This window comes from Palaemon carinicauda, chromosome 20 (genome assembly GCF_036898095.1).
Source record: "Palaemon carinicauda isolate YSFRI2023 chromosome 20, ASM3689809v2, whole genome shotgun sequence".
NCBI lineage: Eukaryota > Metazoa > Arthropoda > Malacostraca > Decapoda > Palaemonidae > Palaemon > Palaemon carinicauda.
Genome location: NC_090744.1, coordinates 26365043 through 26386674, shown reverse-complemented (window position 1 = coordinate 26386674; position 21632 = coordinate 26365043). Strand labels below are relative to the sequence as shown.

General features: G+C 37.6%; 2 protein-coding genes across 2 annotated transcripts in view; one reads left to right on the top strand and one right to left on the bottom strand.

Annotated features, from left to right (window-relative positions):
• Nucleotides 1-21632, bottom strand: part of LOC137660225 (beta-1,3-galactosyltransferase 5-like) — a 91799-nt gene that overhangs the window by 62986 nt on the left and 7181 nt on the right. The window lies entirely within an intron of this gene.
• Nucleotides 12806-21632, top strand: part of LOC137659704 (axoneme-associated protein mst101(1)-like) — a 165728-nt gene continuing 156901 nt past the window's right edge. Inside the window, exon 1 of the mRNA XM_068394525.1 lies at nucleotides 12806-13002. Within this exon, the coding sequence (XP_068250626.1) occupies nucleotides 12806-13002 (197 nt within the window). The remainder of the gene's footprint in view (nucleotides 13003-21632) is intronic.

Sequence of the window (21632 nt, the reverse complement as noted above, 5' to 3'; positions counted from 1 at the left end):
TAAACTGATTATTATTGTACTTATTTCACTATGTTTCTTCCGAGATTAACTGAGAATTAATCTTTTTTAGCTATCGTTTGGTGATATTCAAATGAACATAAATAATGACTGTGCCGATATCTAGTAAAGTTCGAGAATTTAAGAGTATTTCTTGACCCTGTCTCTAAATGCCCAAATAAATAATGTAATAAAAACTGCTGGTTGTCATCTAAGAAAAATTGCGTTTATAAAAAAAGTACCTGGACGAAAATTCTGTAAAGAAACTTGTGATAAACTGTGTTATTACCAGGATTGACTACTGCAACTATCTATTACAATTTACCAAAAGTGTAACTTAAGAAATTACAGAACTTAATAAACAGAGGAGCAAGACTGATAAAAGGTGTCCCACCTAGAGAAAGGATCACCCCTATACTAATTGATTTACACTGGCTGTCGATTAAAGCGAGGATTGAATTTAAAATATGTACAATAACCCACGGAGTTATCAGAACCGGGCGTCCAAAATACTTAAGAGAACTGCTACATATTGCGCAGCCAACAAATCGTGTCGACACGAGAATAGTTACAGATGGATTCAAACTGTTGGAACCTAGATTTATGTCCACTTTTGGTTCCAGAGCCTTTAAATATGCGGGCCCGAGACTATATAATAAGCTCCCACGAAACATTTGAATGATTGAAGACATTAAGGCTTCCAAGAGGAAACTGAAGACTTTCTTATTTCATGAGTTTTTTGACAGTGACGATTTAACAGTAAATGAACAATACACGATATGAAACGTTAAATACTCTGAACGAACAAGGTAAAACGACAGTGGGGTTCCCCTGCTGTATGGGACCGGAAAAGCAGCCATCAAAGAAAAGTAAAGTAAGAAAGGTTTTTAATCTTACAATTTTAATCTTACAGAAGAAAAAAAAAAACTTAAAAGGAATTATTTCTATGAGTGAAAATGTCTATGGACCTGTTCATGTTATATTTCTAAGTCTTAATTAGGCTAAACGTCACAGCTATCCTCTGTCAAATTTAGTAAAATTTAACAATTGCTCTTAGTTACCAACTTTGGGTATCAATTTATACCTCTATCCGTTGATCGGGAATTCAAAAGTTTTCTGCTAAAACACCTATCTTATCCGTCGCTCTTGCAAACTGTTGCACACTCCAGCCGAAATGCATTGTAGTCAGCTTATGCTCACAAGGAACGTACATACTCTTTAATATTCAGCAGCAAAATGTCCAGTAAGAAAGGACCTAGCTAAAATAAAAAAGAAAGGTGGACAGATATGCAACTTCGAATACAAACAACGGCACAAGTTACGCCGAAGTGACAGCTATTAACCAATTAGGGGAATCGGACTAATTAAAATAGCCTTGTAAGGATAAAAGAAGACCCAAGAATTATGACAATTATAAATATTACATTAAAACTGGGACTGCGTCATGGAAGATTCTTCCCCTCAAAAAAGAAAAAAATCTTATATTAGCAGATAATTTACTAAGTGCATTTTTTCGACATTTACCAGTGTTTTTTTATTTCTAATTTACCAACAGTGCATTTCTTCAAGAAAATAAATAATGTAGAAAGCATCATGAAGATGACAAAAGACAACATAATCCTAAATACAGAGCTTCAAGCATTTTAAAATATACAGGATTCCACACAATAAGAAGAGAGCAATAGCAGACAGAACATGGCTAATCAGATGAAGACTTGCACCCATTCGGACTCCCCTTGTTTCCTCCAACAAAAGATACAAGAAATTTAAAAGAAACATACCATGAATCAACAGAAGAAATACAAGCCTTACTACAAAGGCCCGCATGTCTCTCCAACTCCCACATTTTGAAAAATCCACAAGGATCAAATTGAGCATAAAAATACTACACCAGTAGCCAAGAATAACAGAAAACAAATGTAAAAGAAAAATAAGAAAATGTACTATGGTAATTCTAAGACGCTAAACAAGAAAAATATACCTTAACGTGAATAAAATTATGGTCAAACCATAGTTTACATAACCCTTTACTAACTTTAAGACACTTGGCAAGAAAAATATAAATTTACCTTCATGGAAATAAAATTATGGTTAAACCACACTTGACATCACTCTTACTGATACTCAACTTTCTAAACTATCCCCTACCACCGTTAGCTAGCTAACTGCCCTCATTTTTCTTTTACATATCTTTCCTATCAAATAAAAACAAAATCTGTAGAGGCATACATGTTAAAATCTCAACAGCATTTTGTCATGCATAGGCCTATATCTTGTGGAAGGCTGTGTTGCAAGTTAAGTGCTTTAAGAAGCATTTCTTCCAAGACTTCAAATTCGACAATAGGGCTTTTAAAATGACTGAATGACACCAAGACAACCTCCAATTTCCGTATCCTTCACATGAAATAATTAAAGAGTAGATAGAACGACTTGCGTGTACAATACACTTTTCGAGAGAGAGAGAGAGAGAGAGAGAGAGAGAGAGAGAGAGAGAGAGAGAGAGAGAGAGAGAGAGAGAGAGAGAGAGAGAGAGAGAGAGTTTGAAAATAAACCTGATTAGGATATGATGACCCCATAATGTAAAAAACAGCTAACGAACCTATTGTTTATAAACAAAGGAATTGGACATTTTAAATACCTCTCAAAAATTAGGATAATACTAGTAATTGCTAATTATTTTTCATATTAGACAGTAATATCGCCCTTAAATCTACATATCAATAAATGGACGCAGTCTAAAAATCAATTAGCTTCCACTTGGGCTGTATTATATTCAGACAAAATAACCACTCTTCCTTGTACATCGATCACAAGAATGCATACAAGACCCAAATAGATTAAAATTGCCTTGAGGTTGCACCTACACACCCCCCTTCCCCCTACACATAAAGATCTTGTGTATCCTAAGTAGTAAAAGCGTAAAAATTTTATTGGAGAAAAAAAAACTTATCATCAAAAGGGATCAAACATTGAAAATTTATATTTTTTATCATTTAGTATCCTATACCTGCATTTACATATAAAAAATAGCAATACCAGAAAACAACTTTTTCTATTATTAGAATTCCAACTGTCGTTAAAAAGTGATAAAATGAACAACGTCGTGGGTATTCATAAATGCTCTAGTATACCTTACAAAATGAAAGAAAACTAATATACAGTACGTTCTCTTTACTTATAAAGGTAAACTATATGAAAATTATGGTTAGATTTTTTCCATCTTTTACGATTACAATATTAACTTCGGAATCAGAGCAGCACAATAGCTTTCCTTATATTTTTCTTCTTTAGAATATGAACTTTTAAATTTTGGTTTCATTGTTGTGTATTACAGGGTAATATAACCTAGAAAAACAGCTACTTTTTCTTATAGAAAAAATTACGCTCTCTTCGAAAATGACACTCGTTCCCGTCGCAAATGAATCGTTTCAGAAATATATATACATCTATATCCTCCGATAATGGGGGACCCCCAGTGGGAACTCGGGGTTTTGGGTGGGGAAAATATACTGGGGAATCGATATATAAACGTAAAACAAGCCTTTTCTTCCCTATACATTACCTTCTTGAAATTATAATCGGAGGATAATACAAAATCTCTTAAGACGCAAGGTAACAGCTATATATTGGATTCCTTATTCCAAAATTTGACGATTACTAAAAACTTAAGAATAAGTACATTTATATCATAGTTCATATTGCAGACTTTGAAATAAGAGGTAAAACGTTTTAAGATCACATGCGTTATAAACTAATTATATGCTCTAAATGATAATCTTTATTTGCAATTCAATGTGATGATTAAGCAAATTGTTATTCGTGTTACGCCTGCGTATGCTGTATTACCACCATGTTAAAAAAGCCTCAATTTCGAAAGCTATGTATGAAAATGGACAAGACTCGTTACGATAGGGTAAAACAGCATACGTACACGGCGAGTAGGCTAGCATGTGACCCCCTGCTTCCTTTGTCAAAGGTATTAACACCTCAAAAAGGACCTTGCTCAAGATTGATGATGAAGTCGTGCGGAAACCATAATACCAAGGAATGACACTCTCGTGACGCAAAATATATGAATTCTACTATAGTAAAAATAGTCAAAATTATCATACGGTTATTAAGAGCCAATTTAAAACTTTGGATGTGGAATTTCCGAGAGTAGCAGCAAATACGGATAGTGGATACAGTGTTAAAAATTTGCCGTAAAAAAACGGAATAAATCTTGGAATAAATGTTGCCAGACATTTGCCGTTTTTAAAACGAATTCATTAACGAAAAGGAGTGACATTACGGTCACCAAATCGTAAATCATAACTAGCAAGGTAAAATTACGGTCGCCTGTATTTTACTGAAATACGGTGAGGACAGTATATTTTTACGGAGAATTTCCTATTGAAATACAGTTTTAAACAGTGTGTACTAAAGAGGAGACTGCGGCTATGTAAATATTCAATCTGATGGAAGCAAAACAATGCAAATCAAATAGTTGATAAATGGGAGTTTTATTACATTGGTGATATATGAAAGATGATCGTAATTAGACCAAAATGGATAAAATGACTCCAATACAAATACTTGCTTAAATGTTCCTAAAGATTTGAGGGAGTTCGGAAGTTCGTTTAAAAGGTTTAAAGTCCACTCGTGAATGGCAGAGGTAATGGACAGTGACATTGCCCTTGCAAGCAGGACAATATTATATGAACGGCGCCCAAGCCCCCTCTCCACCAAAGCTAGGGCCAGGGAGGGCCAGGCAATGACTGCTGATGACTCGGCAGATAGATCTATAGGCTCCCCCAAACCCCATCCTTAGCTCACAAAGATGGTTTGGTTGCAGCGAACAAAGAAACTAACGAGTCTGAACTATCTTCATTTAAAAGATATACCCCGAAAAGTTTTGAATAAAATGAAATATATATTCTAATATAAATATCTATCATAGTAACTCGCAACGCCCTGAGAACAAATGTACTCATTTAAGGAATTTGGAATTTTTATAAATACTCTTGAGGTAACAACAACGAAACTGGTTATTTGTAGAGATTAATTCTCATAACGCTTATTTATTCCTTACTTCCTTTCCTCACTGGGCTATTTTTCCCTGATGGAGCCCTTAGGCCTAAACAAAGAAACTGGTTATTTGTGGTCATTACTTCTAATATCGCTAATCTATTTCCTTATTTCCTTTCCTCACTGGGCTATTTTCCCTGATGGAGCCCTTAGGCCTAAACAACGAAATTGGTTATTTGTGGAAGTTACTTCTCATATCGCTTATCTATTCCCTTATTTCCTTTCCTCACTGGGCTATTTTTCCCCGACGGAGCCCTTGGGCATAAACAACGAAACTGGTTATTTGTGGTCATTAATTCTAATATCGCTTTTCTATTTCCTTATTTCCTTTCCTCACTGGGCTATTTTCCCTGATGGAGCCCTTAGGCCTAAACAACGAAATTGGTTATTTGTGGAAGTTACTTCTCATATCGCTTATCTATTCCCTTATTTCCTTTCCTCACTGGGCTATTTTTCCCCGACGGAGCCCTTGGGCATAAACAACGAAACTGGTTATTTGTGGTCATTACTTCTAATATCGCTTTTCTATTTCCTTATTTCCTTTCCTCACTGGGCTATTTTTCCCCGACGGAGCCCTTGGACATAAACAACGAAACTGGTTATTTGTGGTCATTACTTCTAATATCGCTTTTCTATTTCCTTATTTCCTTTCCTCACTGGGCTATTTTTACCTGATGGAGCCCTTTGGCATAAACAACGAAACTGGTTATTTGTGGACATTAATTCTAATATCGCTTTTGTATTCCCTTATTTCCTTTCCTCACTGGGCTATTTTTCCCTGATGGAGCCCTTGGGCATAAACAACGAAACTGGTTATTTGTGGTCATTAATTCTAATATCGCTTTTGTATTCCCTTATTTCCTTTCCTCACTGGGCTATTTTTCCCTGATGGAGCCCTTGGGCATAAACAACGAAACTGGTTATTTGTGGTCATTAATTCTAATATCGCTTTTCTATTTCCTTATTTCCTTTCCTCACTGGGCTATTTTCCCTGATGGAGCCCTTTGGCATAAACAACGAAACTGGTTATTTGTGGTCATTACTTCTAATATCGCTTTTCTATTTCCTTATTTCCTTTCCTCACTGGGCTATTTTCCCTGATGGAGCCCTTTGGCATAAACAACGAAACTGGTTATTTGTGGACATTAAATCTAATATCGCTCATCTATTTCCTTATTTCCTTTCCTCACTGGGCTATTTTTCCCTGATGGAGCCTTTTGGCATAAACAACGAAACTGGTTATTTGTGGACATTAAATCTAATATCGCTCATCTATTTCCTTATTTCCTTTCCTCACTGGGCTATTTTTCCCTGATGGAGCCCTTTGGCATATACAACGAAACTGGTTATTTGTGGTCATTAATTCTAATACCGCTTTTGTATTTCCTTTCCTCGCTGGGCTATTTTTCCCTGATGGAGCCCTTTGGCATAAACAACGAAACTGGTTATTTGTGGTCATTACTTCTAATATCGCTTTTCTATTTCCTTATTTCCTTTCCTCACTGGGCTATTTTTACCTGATGGAGCCCTTGGGCATAAACAACGAAACTGGTTATTTGTGGTCATTACTTCTAATATCGCTTTTCTATTTCCTTATTTCCTTTCCTCGCTGGGCTATTTTTCCCTGATGGAGCCCTTGGGCATAAACAACGAAACTGGTTATTTGTGGTCATTAATTCTAATATCGCTTTTGTATTTCCTTTCCTCGCTGGGCTATTTTTCCCTGATGGAGCCCTTTGGCATAAACAACGAAACTGGTTATTTGTGGTCATTACTTCTAATATCGCTTTTCTATTTCCTTATTTCCTTTCCTCACTGGGCTATTTTTACCTGATGGAGCCCTTTGGCATAAACAACGAAACTGGTTATTTGTGGTCATTACTTCTAATATCGCTTTTCTATTTCCTTATTTCCTTTCCTCGCTGGGCTATTTTTCCCTGATGGAGCCCTTGGGCATAAACAACGAAACTGGTTATTTGTGGTCATTAATTCTAATATCGCTTTTGTATTTCCTTTCCTCGCTGGGCTATTTTTCCCTGATGGAGCCCTTTGGCATAAACAACGAAACTGGTTATTTGTGGTCATTACTTCTAATATCGCTTTTCTATTTCCTTATTTCCTTTCCTCACTGGGCTATTTTTACCTGATGGAGCCCTTTGGCATAAACAACGAAACTGGTTATTTGTGGTCATTAATTCTAATATCGCTTTTGTATTCCCTTATTTCCTTTCCTCACTGGGCTATTTTTCCCCGACGGAGCCCTTGGACATAAACAACGAAACTGGTTATTTGTGGTCATTACTTCTAATATCGCTTTTCTATTTCCTTATTTCCTTTCCTCACTGGGCTATTTTTACCTGATGGAGCCCTTTGGCATAAACAACGAAACTGGTTATTTGTGGTCATTAATTCTAATATCGCTTTTGTATTCCCTTATTTCCTTTCCTCACTGGGCTATTTTTCCCCGACGGAGCCCTTGGACATAAACAACGAAACTGGTTATTTGTGGTCATTAATTCTAATATCGCTTTTCTATTTCCTTTCCTCACTGGGCTATTTTTACCTGATCGAGCCCTTGGGCATAAACAACGAAACTGGTTATTTGTGGTCATTAATTCTAATATCGCTTTTGTATTCCCTTATTTCCTTTCCTCACTGGGCTATTTTTCCCTGATGGAGCCCTTGGGCATAAACAACGAAACTGGTTATTTGTGGTCATTAATTCTAATATCGCTTTTGTATTCCCTTATTTCCTTTCCTCACTGGGCTATTTTTCCCTGATGGAGCCCTTAGGCATATACAACGAAACTGGTTATTTGTGGTCATTAATTCTAATATCGCTTTTCTATTTCCTTATTTCCTTTCCTCACTGGGCTATTTTTCCCTGATGGAGCCCTTAGGCATATACAACGAAACTGGTTATTTGTGGTCATTAATTCTAATATCGCTTTTGTATTCCCTTATTTCCTTTCCTCACTGGGCTATTTTTCCCTGATGGAGCCCTTTGGCATAAACAACGAAACTGGTTATTTGTGGTCATTAATTCTAATATCGCTTTTGTATTCCCTTATTTCCTTTCCTCACTGGGCTATTTTTCCCCGACGGAGCCCTTGGGCATAAACAACGAAACTGGTTATTTGTGGTCATTACTTCTAATATCGCTTTTCTATTTCCTTATTTCCTTTCCTCACTGGGCTATTTTTCCCTGATGGAGCCCTTGGGCATAAACAACGAAACTGGTTATTTGTGGTCATTAATTCTAATATCGCTTTTGTATTCCCTTATTTCCTTTCCTCACTGGGCTATTTTTCCCTGATGGAGCCCTTAGGCATATACAACGAAACTGGTTATTTGTGGTCATTACTTCTAATATCGCTTTTCTATTTCCTTATTTCCTTTCCTCACTGGGCTATTTTTCCCTGATGGAGCCCTTGGGCATAAACAACGAAACTGGTTATTTGTGGTCATTAATTCTAATATCGCTTTTGTATTTCCTTTCCTCGCTGGGCTATTTTTCCCTGATGGAGCCCTTTGGCATAAACAACGAAACTGGTTATTTGTGGTCATTACTTCTAATATCGCTTTTCTATTTCCTTATTTCCTTTCCTCACTGGGCTATTTTTACCAGATGGAGCCCTTTGGCATAAACAACGAAACTGGTTATTTGTGGTCATTAATTCTAATATCGCTTTTGTATTCCCTTATTTCCTTTCCTCACTGGGCTATTTTTCCCCGACGGAGCCCTTGGGCATAAACAACGAAACTGGTTATTTGTGGTCATTACTTCTAATATCGCTTTTCTATTTCCTTATTTCCTTTCCTCACTGGGCTATTATTACCTGATGGAGCCCTTTGGCATAAACAACGAAACTGGTTATTTGTGGTCATTAATTCTAATATCGCTTTTGTATTCCCTTATTTCCTTTCCTCACTGGGCTATTTTTCCCTGATGGAGCCCTTAGGCATATACAACGAAACTGGTTATTTGTGGTCATTAATTCTAATATCGCTTTTCTATTTCCTTATTTCCTTTCCTCACTGGGCTATTTTTCCCTGATGGAGCCCTTGGGCATAAACAACGAAACTGGTTATTTGTGGTCATTACTTCTAATATCGCTTTTCTATTTCCCTATTTCCTTTCCTCACTGGGCTATTTTTTACCTGATGGAGCCCTTGGGCATAGTTATAGCATCTTGTTTTACCAACTAAGGTTATAGCTTAGCTAATAATAATAATAATAATAATAATAATAATAATAAACAAAAATTATGATAATTTCAATCGTCGGATAGACGACATATCTAAAAGTGATATATCTGCCTTTAATGAATTACTGAAATTATAAAAACCGAATGTTAATGTTGATAGTACAACAACTTCAAATAGTCACATGTTGGATTTAATTTTAAGAGATGGAATAAATAGAATTGTATCAAATATTAGTGTGGAGAACTGGGCCATTTCTCAAGTGGATAAAATTCAACTATAAGTCCATTTCTTTTATCGAGGCAGATTTGCACCGACTCGCAGCGGTGCCCTTTTAGCTCGGAAAATTTTCCTGATTGCTGATTGGTTAGAATTATCTCGTCCAACCAATCAGCGATCAGGAAAATTTTCCGAGCTAAAAGGGCACCGCTGCGAGTCGGTGCAAATCTGCCTCGCTAAAAGAAATGGACTATAGTAGATAATCTTTACTGGAAATCAATGCTCAAGAAAATAAGCTGGAAGAATGAATATAGTAATCGCTCAACATATGTTTTTAAAGATGGGTATTAGAGATAAATATCAATATTCCTCGTGGTGAATCAGTAGAAATTCAAAATTCAAAACTTGCAGCAATTTTTTTATGTTGAAAAGGCTGAGGTAAGTTCTTTTATAGTTTATATATGAAATAGGTTTTAATGTTAATGTTTTTTAAATATTCTATTTCAATTCTTCATTACTACTTGTATCGTTTATTTCCTTATTTCCTTTCCTCACTGGGCTATTTTTCCCTATTGGAGCCCTTTGTTTTATAACATCTTGCTTTTCCAACAAGGGTTGTAGCTTAACTATTAATAATAATAATAGTAATAATAAATACTACTACTACTACTACTACTACTACTACTACTACTACTACTACTACTACTACTACTACTACTACTACTACTACTAATAATAATAATAATAATAATAATAATGAAGGTAACTTTAGAATATAGCTTTCTATGTGTATTACTGTTCTTAAAATGTTTTATTTTAATTACTGCTCTTATTTCCTTGTTTCCTTTCCTCACTGGGCTATTTTCCCTGTTGGAGCCCCTGGGCTTATAGTATCTTGCTTTTCCAACCAGGGTTGTAGCTTGGCAAGTAATAATAATGATAATACCTTTTAACTGGGAGATCTTGGTTCGATGTAGACAAATAGGGAAGAGAAAAAAATTTACGTTAACTAGGAAAGTGGAGTCTTAAATACTTAAAAGTTTATAGGGGGAATACAAAATCATAGTGTGACAATAGTCCATTTCTTCTATCGATGCAGATTTGCACAGACTCGCAGCGGTGCCCTTTTAGCTCGGAAAATTTTCTTGATCGCTGATTGGTTAGAATTATTTCGTCCAACCAATCAGCGATCAGGAAACTTTTCCGAGCTAAAAGGGCACCGCTGCGAGTCGGTGCAAATCTGCATCGCTAAAAGAAATTGACTATAAAACAAGTTATTATAGGGGAATAAAACTGAATACTTTAAAAGCAAAAAATCCGGGAAACAGCAAAAGACTTAAGTTAAATCGTCTTCTAGATGGTCCAAAAGGGATATGCGAATGAAAATATAGGAATTAGCTAGTATGGATTTCAGCTACTGTATCCAATGGTTTCTTGCCAATAAAATATCCCCAGAAAATCTCACATCGTTGGTATTTTGGCAGAAGACGTTTGAAACACCGACGAACTGGCAAAATTATGAAAGTATTCCTCACGTGGCTAATTAAGGCCCTCAGAGCAATTAAAGGTTAGACCTCCCTTTTCACGCGACACCGTTTGAGGATAGTTGTGAAGTAACTATGACGTAAGAATAATGAACTGTGACATAACTATGACGTAAAGTAATGAACTGTGACGTGTAACTATGACTTAGAAGTAATAGGCTCTGACAAAGTAAGTGTTGACAGTGGGCGGTATTCATAAAGAAAAAGATATGCTTATACTTGCAAAATATGAAGGAAATCCTTCTACTTGTATTCATAAACATTTCAAGCACAAGCTTCTACTTTTATAGCAAATGAATATCCTTATAATCACATAAAAGTAAATGGTTATACATACAGAAGACCCTTTACTACATATAAAGAGCATATGCTTCGAAAAAGCTGAGTCTGGTCAGTAGCAGACTGCAGTTCGAAGAGAAAGGTTGTTCTGTCCGATTCTCAGCACGATGGCAGATTTTGTGGATGCGAGGCCTGTTAAACAATACATGCCCCGTTTACCCACACTTGATCGTGATTTCAAGATGTTATTCCGTTTTGAAGAACAAAATGTACAGTGGCTTGCGGACAGATATCTTGTCCACACCTGGAATCTCTATGAAATATCAAGGTTAAGCCATAACTTGGTGATATGCATTTTAAATTTGCTTTTGGATGTATAAACAGTTGGGAGAATACGAAGGCTGCTGTATTTAGGGATGTATGTATGTACAAACAGTATGTATGTATGTATATATATACAGTATATATATATATATATATATATATATATATATATATATATATATATATATATATATATATATATATGTGTGTGTGTGTGTGCGTGTGCGTGTGTGTGTGTGTGTGTGTGCACAGTACATGCAAATATACTGTATTCATATAATATATAAATATATATATATATATATATATGTGTGTGTATATACAGTATATTATATGTATATGTACGGTATGTATATATATATATATATATATATGTATATATATTATGTATATATATATATATATATATATATATATATATGTATATGAATGTATATATATATATATATGTATGTATATGTGTGTATATATATGTATATATACATCGTATAAATATACATATATACACGGAATATTCATATACTGCAAAAGCTTATATACATCCATGTATATACATATATAAACTATATATATATGTATATATATACATATATATATATACATATATATATATATATATATATATATATATATATATATATATATATATATATCGATTCGTACCAGAAATAGATTGTTCTAAATCCCAAACCTGAAATAATTTAGCTGAAACCAACCATTTCAATTCGGTTTGCTTTAAACCTCAATTACCCTGCGCCCTTCGTCCGGGTATCTTAAAATTTCCTTCAAACTGCAAAGTTGAGCGATTAGTGTCTAAAAAACTTTTAAACTCAAATCCATAAATCAAATCACGTAGTTTATTATTATTATTATTATTATTATTATTATTATTATTATTATTATTATTATTATTATTATTATTATTATTATTATTATTATTATTATTGTTGTTGTTATAAAACAAGAATGGAATTTTTCGCGAGTCCTAAACGAATTCGGAAGAAAATCTTCTCGGATTTCCGAATGGCTTCAGAAGAAATAGCCATAGACTTAGCATGGAATTCTGAATGCCTCCAGAACGGAATCTCAGAACGGTATCGGAAGAAAAATTTCCCGTATTTCCAAATGGCTTCAGAAGAAATAGCCATAGACTTAGCATGGAATTCTGAATGCCTCCAGAACGGAATCTCAGAACGGTTTCGGAAGAATACTTTCCTGAATTTCCAAGTCTTCAAAGTCTTCTGAATGACTCCAGAACTGAAATTTCCAGGAGCAGTCCTGAACGACGCTTCCCAGAGCTTCAAATGACTTCTGAAGACCTGATTTTCATTTTCTCAAACGTAGCCTGCAACACCTCACATGATCTGTATGTAGCTGGCGAAATCTAACCAAGGAATTGCGCGTCAATAGGAGTAAGAGGAAATTAGTTGATGACTGGGAGAAGGATTTCACTTCAACCCAGAGATCGCATTCTGGCGGAATAGGAAGCCGACGGTAAGAATTGTGTTACGTCTTCGGAACACCATCAACTACAGATGGTTTTGGTTGCTTCCGAAGTTGCCGATCGTTCGTTTTATATCGCCCGACCTATAGAAAGACACGGGATCTTCCGTTGGCAGCTGAGCTTTGAAGATCATAATGTATGCGCCTTGAAGGATCCTTTGTGACAATGTCTTATTAAAGGAGACTCTTGGAAAAAGTACGAGGCTTTGTATCGGTGCAAAAACGGATTGCAGGGAATGAGGATGGAGGCAGAATGGTTCAACTGAACTGTGAGTGACGTGTAGTTCTTCAACAGGATTGTCCCAAAATTCGCCATTGAAGTAAGGACATATCCAGACGACATTGGTAAATATATTATGTTGCTCGTCTTTTACTTTGGCATGATAGTGTATGCGGAGAAATCGATAGTATTCATCTCTTTACTCATTGCCCAGATAGGTAAAGAATAAATGCCTTCGATTTCCCTGAGGAATCTGACGAAGTGAGGACTAGCGGCACTGAAATCTCTTTTGAAATCTATAAGGACACTGACGAACTAAGGAAAAGAGAATGAAATCTCGAAAGAAACAGATAATCTAATGAAAGAAGATCTTGAAAACTAGAAGACAGGAGAGAACAGCGAAGAGGAGCCTCTAATGCTAGAAGTAAAGCACCTCAAAATATAGATCGAAGACCCTCTAATGCTAAAAGTATGGAAACTAGAAATATATGTCATAGAACTTTTAATGCTAAAAGTGTGGGAGCTGAAGAGAGAGGTCAAAGAACTTCTAATGCTCGAGGTAAGGGAGCTGAAAAGAGGTCAACGAACTTCTAATGCAAGCGGTGGGGGAGCTGAAAAGAGGTCAAAGAACTTCTAATAATAGAGGTGTGGGAGCTAAAAAGAGGTCAAAAAACTTCTACTGCTAGCGGTGTGGGAGCTAAAAAGAGGTCAAAGAACTTCTAATGCTAGAGGTGTGGGAGCTAAAAAGAGGTCAAAGAACCTCTAATGCTAGAGGTGTGGGAGCTAAAAAGAGGTCAAAGAACTTCTAATGCAAGGGGTGGGGGAGCTAAAAAGAGGTCAAAGAACTTCTAATACAAGGGGTGGGGGAGCTAAAAAGAGGTCAAAGAACTTCTAATGCAAGGGGTGGGGGAGCTAAAAAGAGGTCAAAGAACTTCTAATGCAAGGGGTGGGAGAGCTAAAAAGAGGTAAAAAAAACTTCTAATGCAAGGGGTGGGGGAGCTAAAAAGAAGTCAAAGAACCTCTAATGCTAGAGGTGTGGGAGCTAAAAAGAGGTCAAAGAACCTCTAATGCTAGAGGTGTGGGAGCTAAAAAGAGGTCAAAGAACCTCTAATGCAAGAGGTGTGGGAGCTAAAAAGAGGTCAAAGAACTTCTAATGCAAGGGGTGTGGAAGCTAAAAAGAGGTCAAAGAACTTTTAATGCAATGGGTGGGGGAGCTAAAAAGAGGTCAAAGAACTTCTAATGCAAGGGGTGGGGGAGCTAAAAAGAGGTCAAAGAACTTCTAATGCAAGGGGTGGGGGAGCTAAAAAGAGATCAAAGAACTTCTAATGCAAGGGGTGTGGGAACTAAAAAGAGGTCAAAGAACTTCTAATGCAAGGGGTGTGGGAACTAAAAAGAGGTCAAAGAACTTCTAATGCAAGGGGTGTGGGAACTAAAAAGAGGTCAAAGAACTTCTAATGCAAGGGGTGTGGGAGCTAGAAAGAGGTCAAAGAACTTCTAATGCAAGGGGTGTGTGAACTAAAAAGAGGTCAAAGAACTTCTAATGCAAGGGGTGTGGAAGCTAAAAAGAGGTCAAAGAACTTCTAATGCAAGGGGTGGGGGAGCTAAAATTAGGTCAAAGAACTTCTAATGCAAGGGGTGGGGGAGCTAAAAAGAGGTCAAATAACTTCTAATGCAAGAGGTGTGGGAGCTAAAAAGAGGTCAAAGAACTTCTAATGCAAGGGGCGTGGAAGCTAAAAAGAGGTCAAAGAACTTCTAATGCAAGGGGTGGGGGAGCTAAAAAGAGGTCAAAGAACTTCTAATGCAAGGGGTGGGGGAGCTAAAAAGAGGTCAAAGAACTTCTAATGCAAGGGGTGTGAGAGCTAAAAAAAAAAAGAGGTCAAAGAACTTCTAATGCAAGGGGTGTGGGAACTAAAAAGAGGTCAAAGAACTTCTAATGCAAGGGGTGTGGGAACTAAAAAGAGGTCAAAGAACTTCTAATGCAAGGGGTGTGGGAGCTAAAAAGAGGTCAAAGAACTTCTAATGCAAGGGGTGGGGGAGCTAAAAAGAGGTCAAAGAACTTCTAATGCAAGAGGTGTGGGAACTAAAAAGAGGTCAAAGAACTTCTAATGCAAGGGGTGTGGGAGCTAAAAAGAGGTCAAAGAACTTCTAATGCAAGGGGTGGGGGAGCTAAAAAGAGGTCAAAGAACTTCTAATGCAAGGGGTGGGAAAGCTAAAAAGAGGTCAAAGAACTTCTAATGCAAGGGGTGGGGGAGCTAAAAAGAGGTCAAAGAACTTCTAATGCAAGGGGTGGGGGAGCTAGAAAGAGGTCAAAGAACTTCTAATGGAAGGGGTGTGAGAGCTAAAAAAAAAAAAAAAAAAAAAAAAAAAAAAAAAAAAAAAAAAAAAAAAAAAAAAAAGGTCAAAGTACTTCTAATGCAAGGGGTGTGGGAACTAAAAAGAGGTCAAAGAACTTCTAATGCAAGGGGTGGGGGAGCTAAAAAGAGGTCAAAGAACTTCTAATGCAAGGGGTGTGGGAGCTAAAAAGAGGTCAAAGAACTTCTAATGCAAGGGGTGTGGGAGCTAAAAAGAGGTCAAAGAACTTCTAATGCAAGGGGTGTGGGAACTAAAAAGAGGTCAAAGAACTTCTAATGCAAGGGGTGGGGGGAGCTAAAAAGAGGTCAAAGAACTTCTAATGCAAGGGGTGGGGGGAGCTAAAAAGAGGTCAAAGAACTTCTAATGCAAGGGGTGGGGGGAGCTAAAAAGAGGTCAAAGAACTTCTAATGCAAGGGCTGTGGGAGCTAAAAAGAGGTCAAAGAACTTCTAATGCAAGGGGTGTGGGAGCTAAAAAGAGGTAAAAGAACTTCTAATGCAAGGGGTGTGGGAGCTAAAAAGAGGTCAAAGAACTTCTAATGCAAGGGGTGTGGGAGCTAAAAAGAGGTCAAAGAACTTCTAATGCAAGGGGTGTGGGAGCTAAAAAGAGGTCAAAGAACTTCTAATACAAGGGGTGTGGGAGCTAAAAATAGGTCAAAGAACTGCTAATGCAAGGGGTGGGGGAGCTAAAAAGAGGTCAAAGAACTTCTAATGCAAGGGGTGGGAGAGCTAAAAAGAGGTCAAAGAACTTCTAATGCAAGGGGTGGGGGAGCTAAAAAGAGGTCAAAGAACTTCTAATGCAAGGGGTGGGGGAGCTAAAAAGAGGTCAAAGAACTTCTAATGCAAGGGGTGTGGGAGCTAAAAAGAGGTCAAATAACTTCTAATGCAAGGGGTGTGGGAACTAAAAAGAGGTTAAAGAACTTCTAATGCAAGGGGTGTGGAAGCTAAAAAGAGGTCAAAGAACTTCTAATGCAAGGGGTGGGGGAGCTAAAAAGAGGTCAAAGAACTTCTAATGCAAGGGGTGGGGGAGCTAAAAAGAGGTCAAAGAACTTCTAATGCAAGAGGTGTGGGAGCTAAAAAGAGGTCAAAAAACTTCTAATGCAAGGGGTGTGGAAGCTAAAAAGAGGTCAAAGAACTAATGCAAGGGGTGTGGGAGCTAAAAAGAGGTCAAAGAACTTCTAATGCAAGGGGTGGGGGAGCTAAAAAGAGGTAAAAGAACCTCTAATGCTAGAGGTGTGGGAGCTAAAAAGAGGTAAAAGAACCTCTAATGCTAGAGGTGTGGGAGCTAAAAAGAGGTCAAAGAACTGCTAATGCAAGGGGTGGGGGAGCTAAAAAGAGGTCAAAGAACTTCTAATGCAAGGGGTGTGGAAGCTAAAAAGAGGTAAAAAAAACTTCTAATGCAAGGGGTGGGGAAGCTAAAGAGGTCAAAGAACTTCTAATGCAAGGGGTGGGGAAGCTAAAAAGAGGTCAAAGAACTTCTAATACAAGGGGTGTGGGAGCTAAAAATAGGTCAAAGAACTGCTAATGCAAGGGGTGGGGGAGCTAAAAAGAGGTCAAAGAACTTCTAATGCAAGGGGTGTGGGAACTAAAAAGAGGTCAAAGAACTTCTAATGCAAGGGGTGTGGGAGCTAAAAAGAGGTCAAAGAACTTCTAATGCAAGGGGTGTGTGAACTAAAAAGAGGTCAAAGAACTTCTAATGCAAGGGGTGTGGAAGCTAAAAAGAGGTCAAAGAACTTCTAATGCAAGGGGTGGGGGAGCTAAAATTAGGTCAAAGAACTTCTAATGCAAGGGGTGGGGGAGCTAAAAAGAGGTCAAATAACTTCTAATGCAAGAGGTGTGGGAGCTAAAAAGAGGTCAAAGAACTTCTAATGCAAGGGGCGTGGAAGCTAAAAAGAGGTCAAAGAACTTCTAATGCAAGGGGTGGGGGAGCTAAAAAGAGGTCAAAGAACTTCTAATGCAAGGGGTGGGGGAGCTAAAAAGAGGTCAAAGAACTTCTAATGCAAGGGGTGTGAGAGCTAAAAAAAAAAGAGGTCAAAGAACTTCTAATGCAAGGGGTGTGGGAACTAAAAAGAGGTCAAAGAACTTCTAATGCAAGGGGTGTGGGAACTAAAAAGAGGTCAAAGAACTTCTAATGCAAGGGGTGTGGGAGCTAAAAAGAGGTCAAAGAACTTCTAATGCAAGGGGTGGGGGAGCTAAAAAGAGGTCAAAGAACTTCTAATGCAAGAGGTGTGGGAACTAAAAAGAGGTCAAAGAACTTCTAATGCAAGGGGTGTGGGAGCTAAAAAGAGGTCAAAGAACTTCTAATGCAAGGGGTGGGGGAGCTAAAAAGAGGTCAAAGAACTTCTAATGCAAGGGGTGGGGGAGCTAAAAAGAGGTCAAAGAACTTCTAATGGAAGGGGTGTGAGAGCTAGAAAGAGGTCAAAGAACTTCTAATGGAAGGGGTGTGAGAGCTAAAAAAAAAAAAAAAAAAAAAAAAAAAAAAAAAAAAAAAAAAAAAAAAAAAAAAAAAAAAAAAAGAGGTCAAAGAACTTCTAATGCAAGGGGTGGGGGAGGTAAAAAGAGGTCAAAGAACTTCTAATGCAAGAGGTGTGGGAACTAAAAAGAGGTCAAAGAACTTCTAATGCAAGGGGTGTGGAAGCTAAAAAGAGGTCAAAGAACTAATGCAAGGGGTGTGGGAGCTAAAAAGAGGTCAAAGAACTTCTAATGCAAGGGGTGGGGGAGCTAAAAAGAGGTAAAAGAACCTCTAATGCTAGAGGTGTGGGAGCTAAAAAGAGGTAAAAGAACCTCTAATGCTAGAGGTGTGGGAGCTAAAAAGAGGTCAAAGAACTGCTAATGCAAGGGGTGGGGGAGCTAAAAAGAGGTCAAAGAACTTCTAATGCAAGGGGTGTGGAAGCTAAAAAGAGGTAAAAAAAACTTCTAATGCAAGGGGTGGGGAAGCTAAAGAGGTCAAAGAACTTCTAATGCAAGGGGTGGGGGAGCTAAAAAGAGGTCAAAGAACTTCTAATGCAAGGGGTGGGGGAGCTAAAAAGAGGTCAAAGAACTTCTAATGCAAGAGGTGTGGGAACTAAAAAGAGGTCAAAGAACTTCTAATGCAAGGGGTGTGGAAGCTAAAAAGAGGTAAAAAAAACTTCTAATGCAAGGGGTGGGGAAGCTAAAGAGGTCAAAGAACTTCTAATGCAAGGGGTGGGGAAGCTAAAAAGAGGTCAAAGAACTTCTAATACAAGGGGTGTGGGAGCTAAAAATAGGTCAAAGAACTGCTAATGCAAGGGGTGGGGGAGCTAAAAAGAGGTCAAAGAACTTCTAATGCAAGGGGTGGGAGAGCTAAAAAGAGGTCAAAGAACTTCTAATGCAAGGGGTGGGGGAGCTAAAAAGAGGTCAAAGAACTTCTAATGCAAGGGGTGGGGGAGCTAAAAAGAGGTCAAAGAACTTCTAATGCAAGGGGTGGGGGAGCTAAAAAGAGGTCAAAGAACTTCTAATGCAAGGGGTGTGGGAGCTAAAAAGAGGTCAAAGAACTTCTAATGCAAGGGGTGTGGGAGCTAAAAAGAGGTCAAAGAACTTCTAATGCAAGGGGTGTGAGAGCTAAAAAGAGGTCAAAGAACTTCTAATGCAAGGGGTGTGGGAGCTAAAAAGAGGTCAAAAAGAACTTCTAATGCAAGGGGTGTGGGAGCTAAAAAGAGGTCAAAAAGAACTTCTAATGCAAGGGGTGTGGGAGCTAAAAAGAGGTAAAAAAGAACTTCTAATGCAAGGGGTGTGGGAGCTAAAAAGAGGTCAAAGAACTTCTAATGCAAGGGGTGGGAAAGCTAAAAAGAGGTCAAAGAACTTCTAATGCAAGGGGTGTGGGAGCTAAAAAGAGGTCAAAGAACTTCTAATGCAAGGGGTGTGGGAGCTAAAAAGAGGTCAAAGAACTTCTAATGCAAGGGGTGTGGGAGCTAAAAAGAGGTCAAAGAACTTCTAATGCTAGGGGTGTGGGAGCTAAAAAGAGGTCAAAAAGAACTTCTAATGCAAGGGGTGTGGGAGCTAAAAAGAGGTCAAAAAGAACTTCTAATGCCAGAGGTGTGGGAGCTAAAAAGAGGCCAAAGAACTTCTAATGCCAGAGGTGTGGGAGCTAAAAAGAGGCCAAAGAACTTCTAATGCTAGAGGTGTGGTTGTAAAATTTGTACTAAAATGTTTGGAGGGAAAAAGAAACTGGATAGAGAGGTCTAAAAATAATAACTGAAGAGCGTAGGGGAATATACAAAACAAGGGTTTTTTTTTTAGAACGGGACCAATTATGCATTAAAGGAACAGGATATGGCAAGGGTCGAGAGTGTTGAAACCCTACTTTATTCTTTATGAATGTATCATGCACAGATCTACAGAAATCTGTTAGATAAAACTTCTTTTTCCTTAAGATTAAAAGTTTCTTTACCCAATACAAAAACCGTAACCGACAGCTAGAAAAATCATGTCCATAAGTATATATCTAGACTAAAACATAACTCTGAACAAAACACTATATAAATTTATCCTAAAATTACAAAATAACAATCTTGTCTTGAAGTTCACAAATTTACTTTCAACTATCCCTGTAATATCTAGAAAGGCATGCATTCAAAGTAGCCCATTATGAGTATTGGAAATTTCAGTCTTTCTATATCATCATTATTGTTGTTGTTGGAAATATATATATTTTTTTTTATTTGGCCTTTTACGAAATTCAAATTTTAATGGTGCATCGCTCTAGTTTGTGGGACAACGTGATACTATATATGGATGGTGTGTAAAAGCTACAAGTTAAATAAATGTAATGGCGACAGAGTAATTTTCAGGAATATGTTACGTTCCTTGTGAACAAAAGCAGACCGTCTTCCAGGCATTGCAGACCATGTCACAGTCTCGCCAATACAATGTTGCATTTTCTTCGGGAGAGGTTGGTAATTAGGCGGAAGACGTTTAAAACCACGATCTGACTAGCAGAGATGATTAAAGGTTAAAAGGTCGCTCATGAATAAGAGGCAAGGGACAGTGACATTGCCCTAGCAAGCAGGACAACGCCCTACAGACTGATCAGCGCCCAAGACCCTCTCCACCCAAGCTAGGACCAAGGAGGGCCAGGCAATTGCTGTTGATGACTCGGCAGGTAAGACCTATAGGCTCCAACAAATCCCCCATCCTTCGCTCGCAAGGATGGTGAGGTTACAGCGACCAAAGGAACTATCGAGTTTGAGCAGGACTCAAACCACAGTCTGGCAATCACTAGGCAACGACGCTACCACCAGGCCACCATAACCCAAAATTCAGATAAAAGAGTGAGGAGATTAAGGACTTTTCATTAACTGCTATTTGAACCTTACTGTACCATTAGCAAAGAACTACAGAACCTCTGCGTTTGCCTCCATAAGGAACATTGGGGCAGTGAAGTCATATTACTGGCCACGGGAAGAGTCGGGTGCTTTCGCCAAACAACCAATAGAGTTCGCCCATGTTTTAGCGGCCACAAGCTGAAAACTTGTTAATAAGCAAACTGCTCGCTTGTGTACGCGGTCAATGCATGTAATGGCCATAAGAAACATACACTGTTAGAAATAATTCCTTTTAAATATCTTTTTTTCAAAAGATTCAAAAAGGTTCTTGACCCAATGTAGAAACAATAACGACGGCTAAAAATTACTCCATACATATATAATTAATCTTACCCATGACTACAAAAGTACCTTATACACTATTAAGATCTCAAATAATGTTTTATATTGCAACTGCCCATTCTTTTAGATCGTGGTAGTTAATTTGAATACTATATAAGATAAAATTCAAAATTTTGCATTTCTATTATCCCGTTCTTCAATATTCAATATTCCACTTCCTTATTTCAGTCATACTATAAACAAAATTACTAATGGTTTGTTATTTCCAAATAGGGATCGTAAATAAATCTATCAGAAATC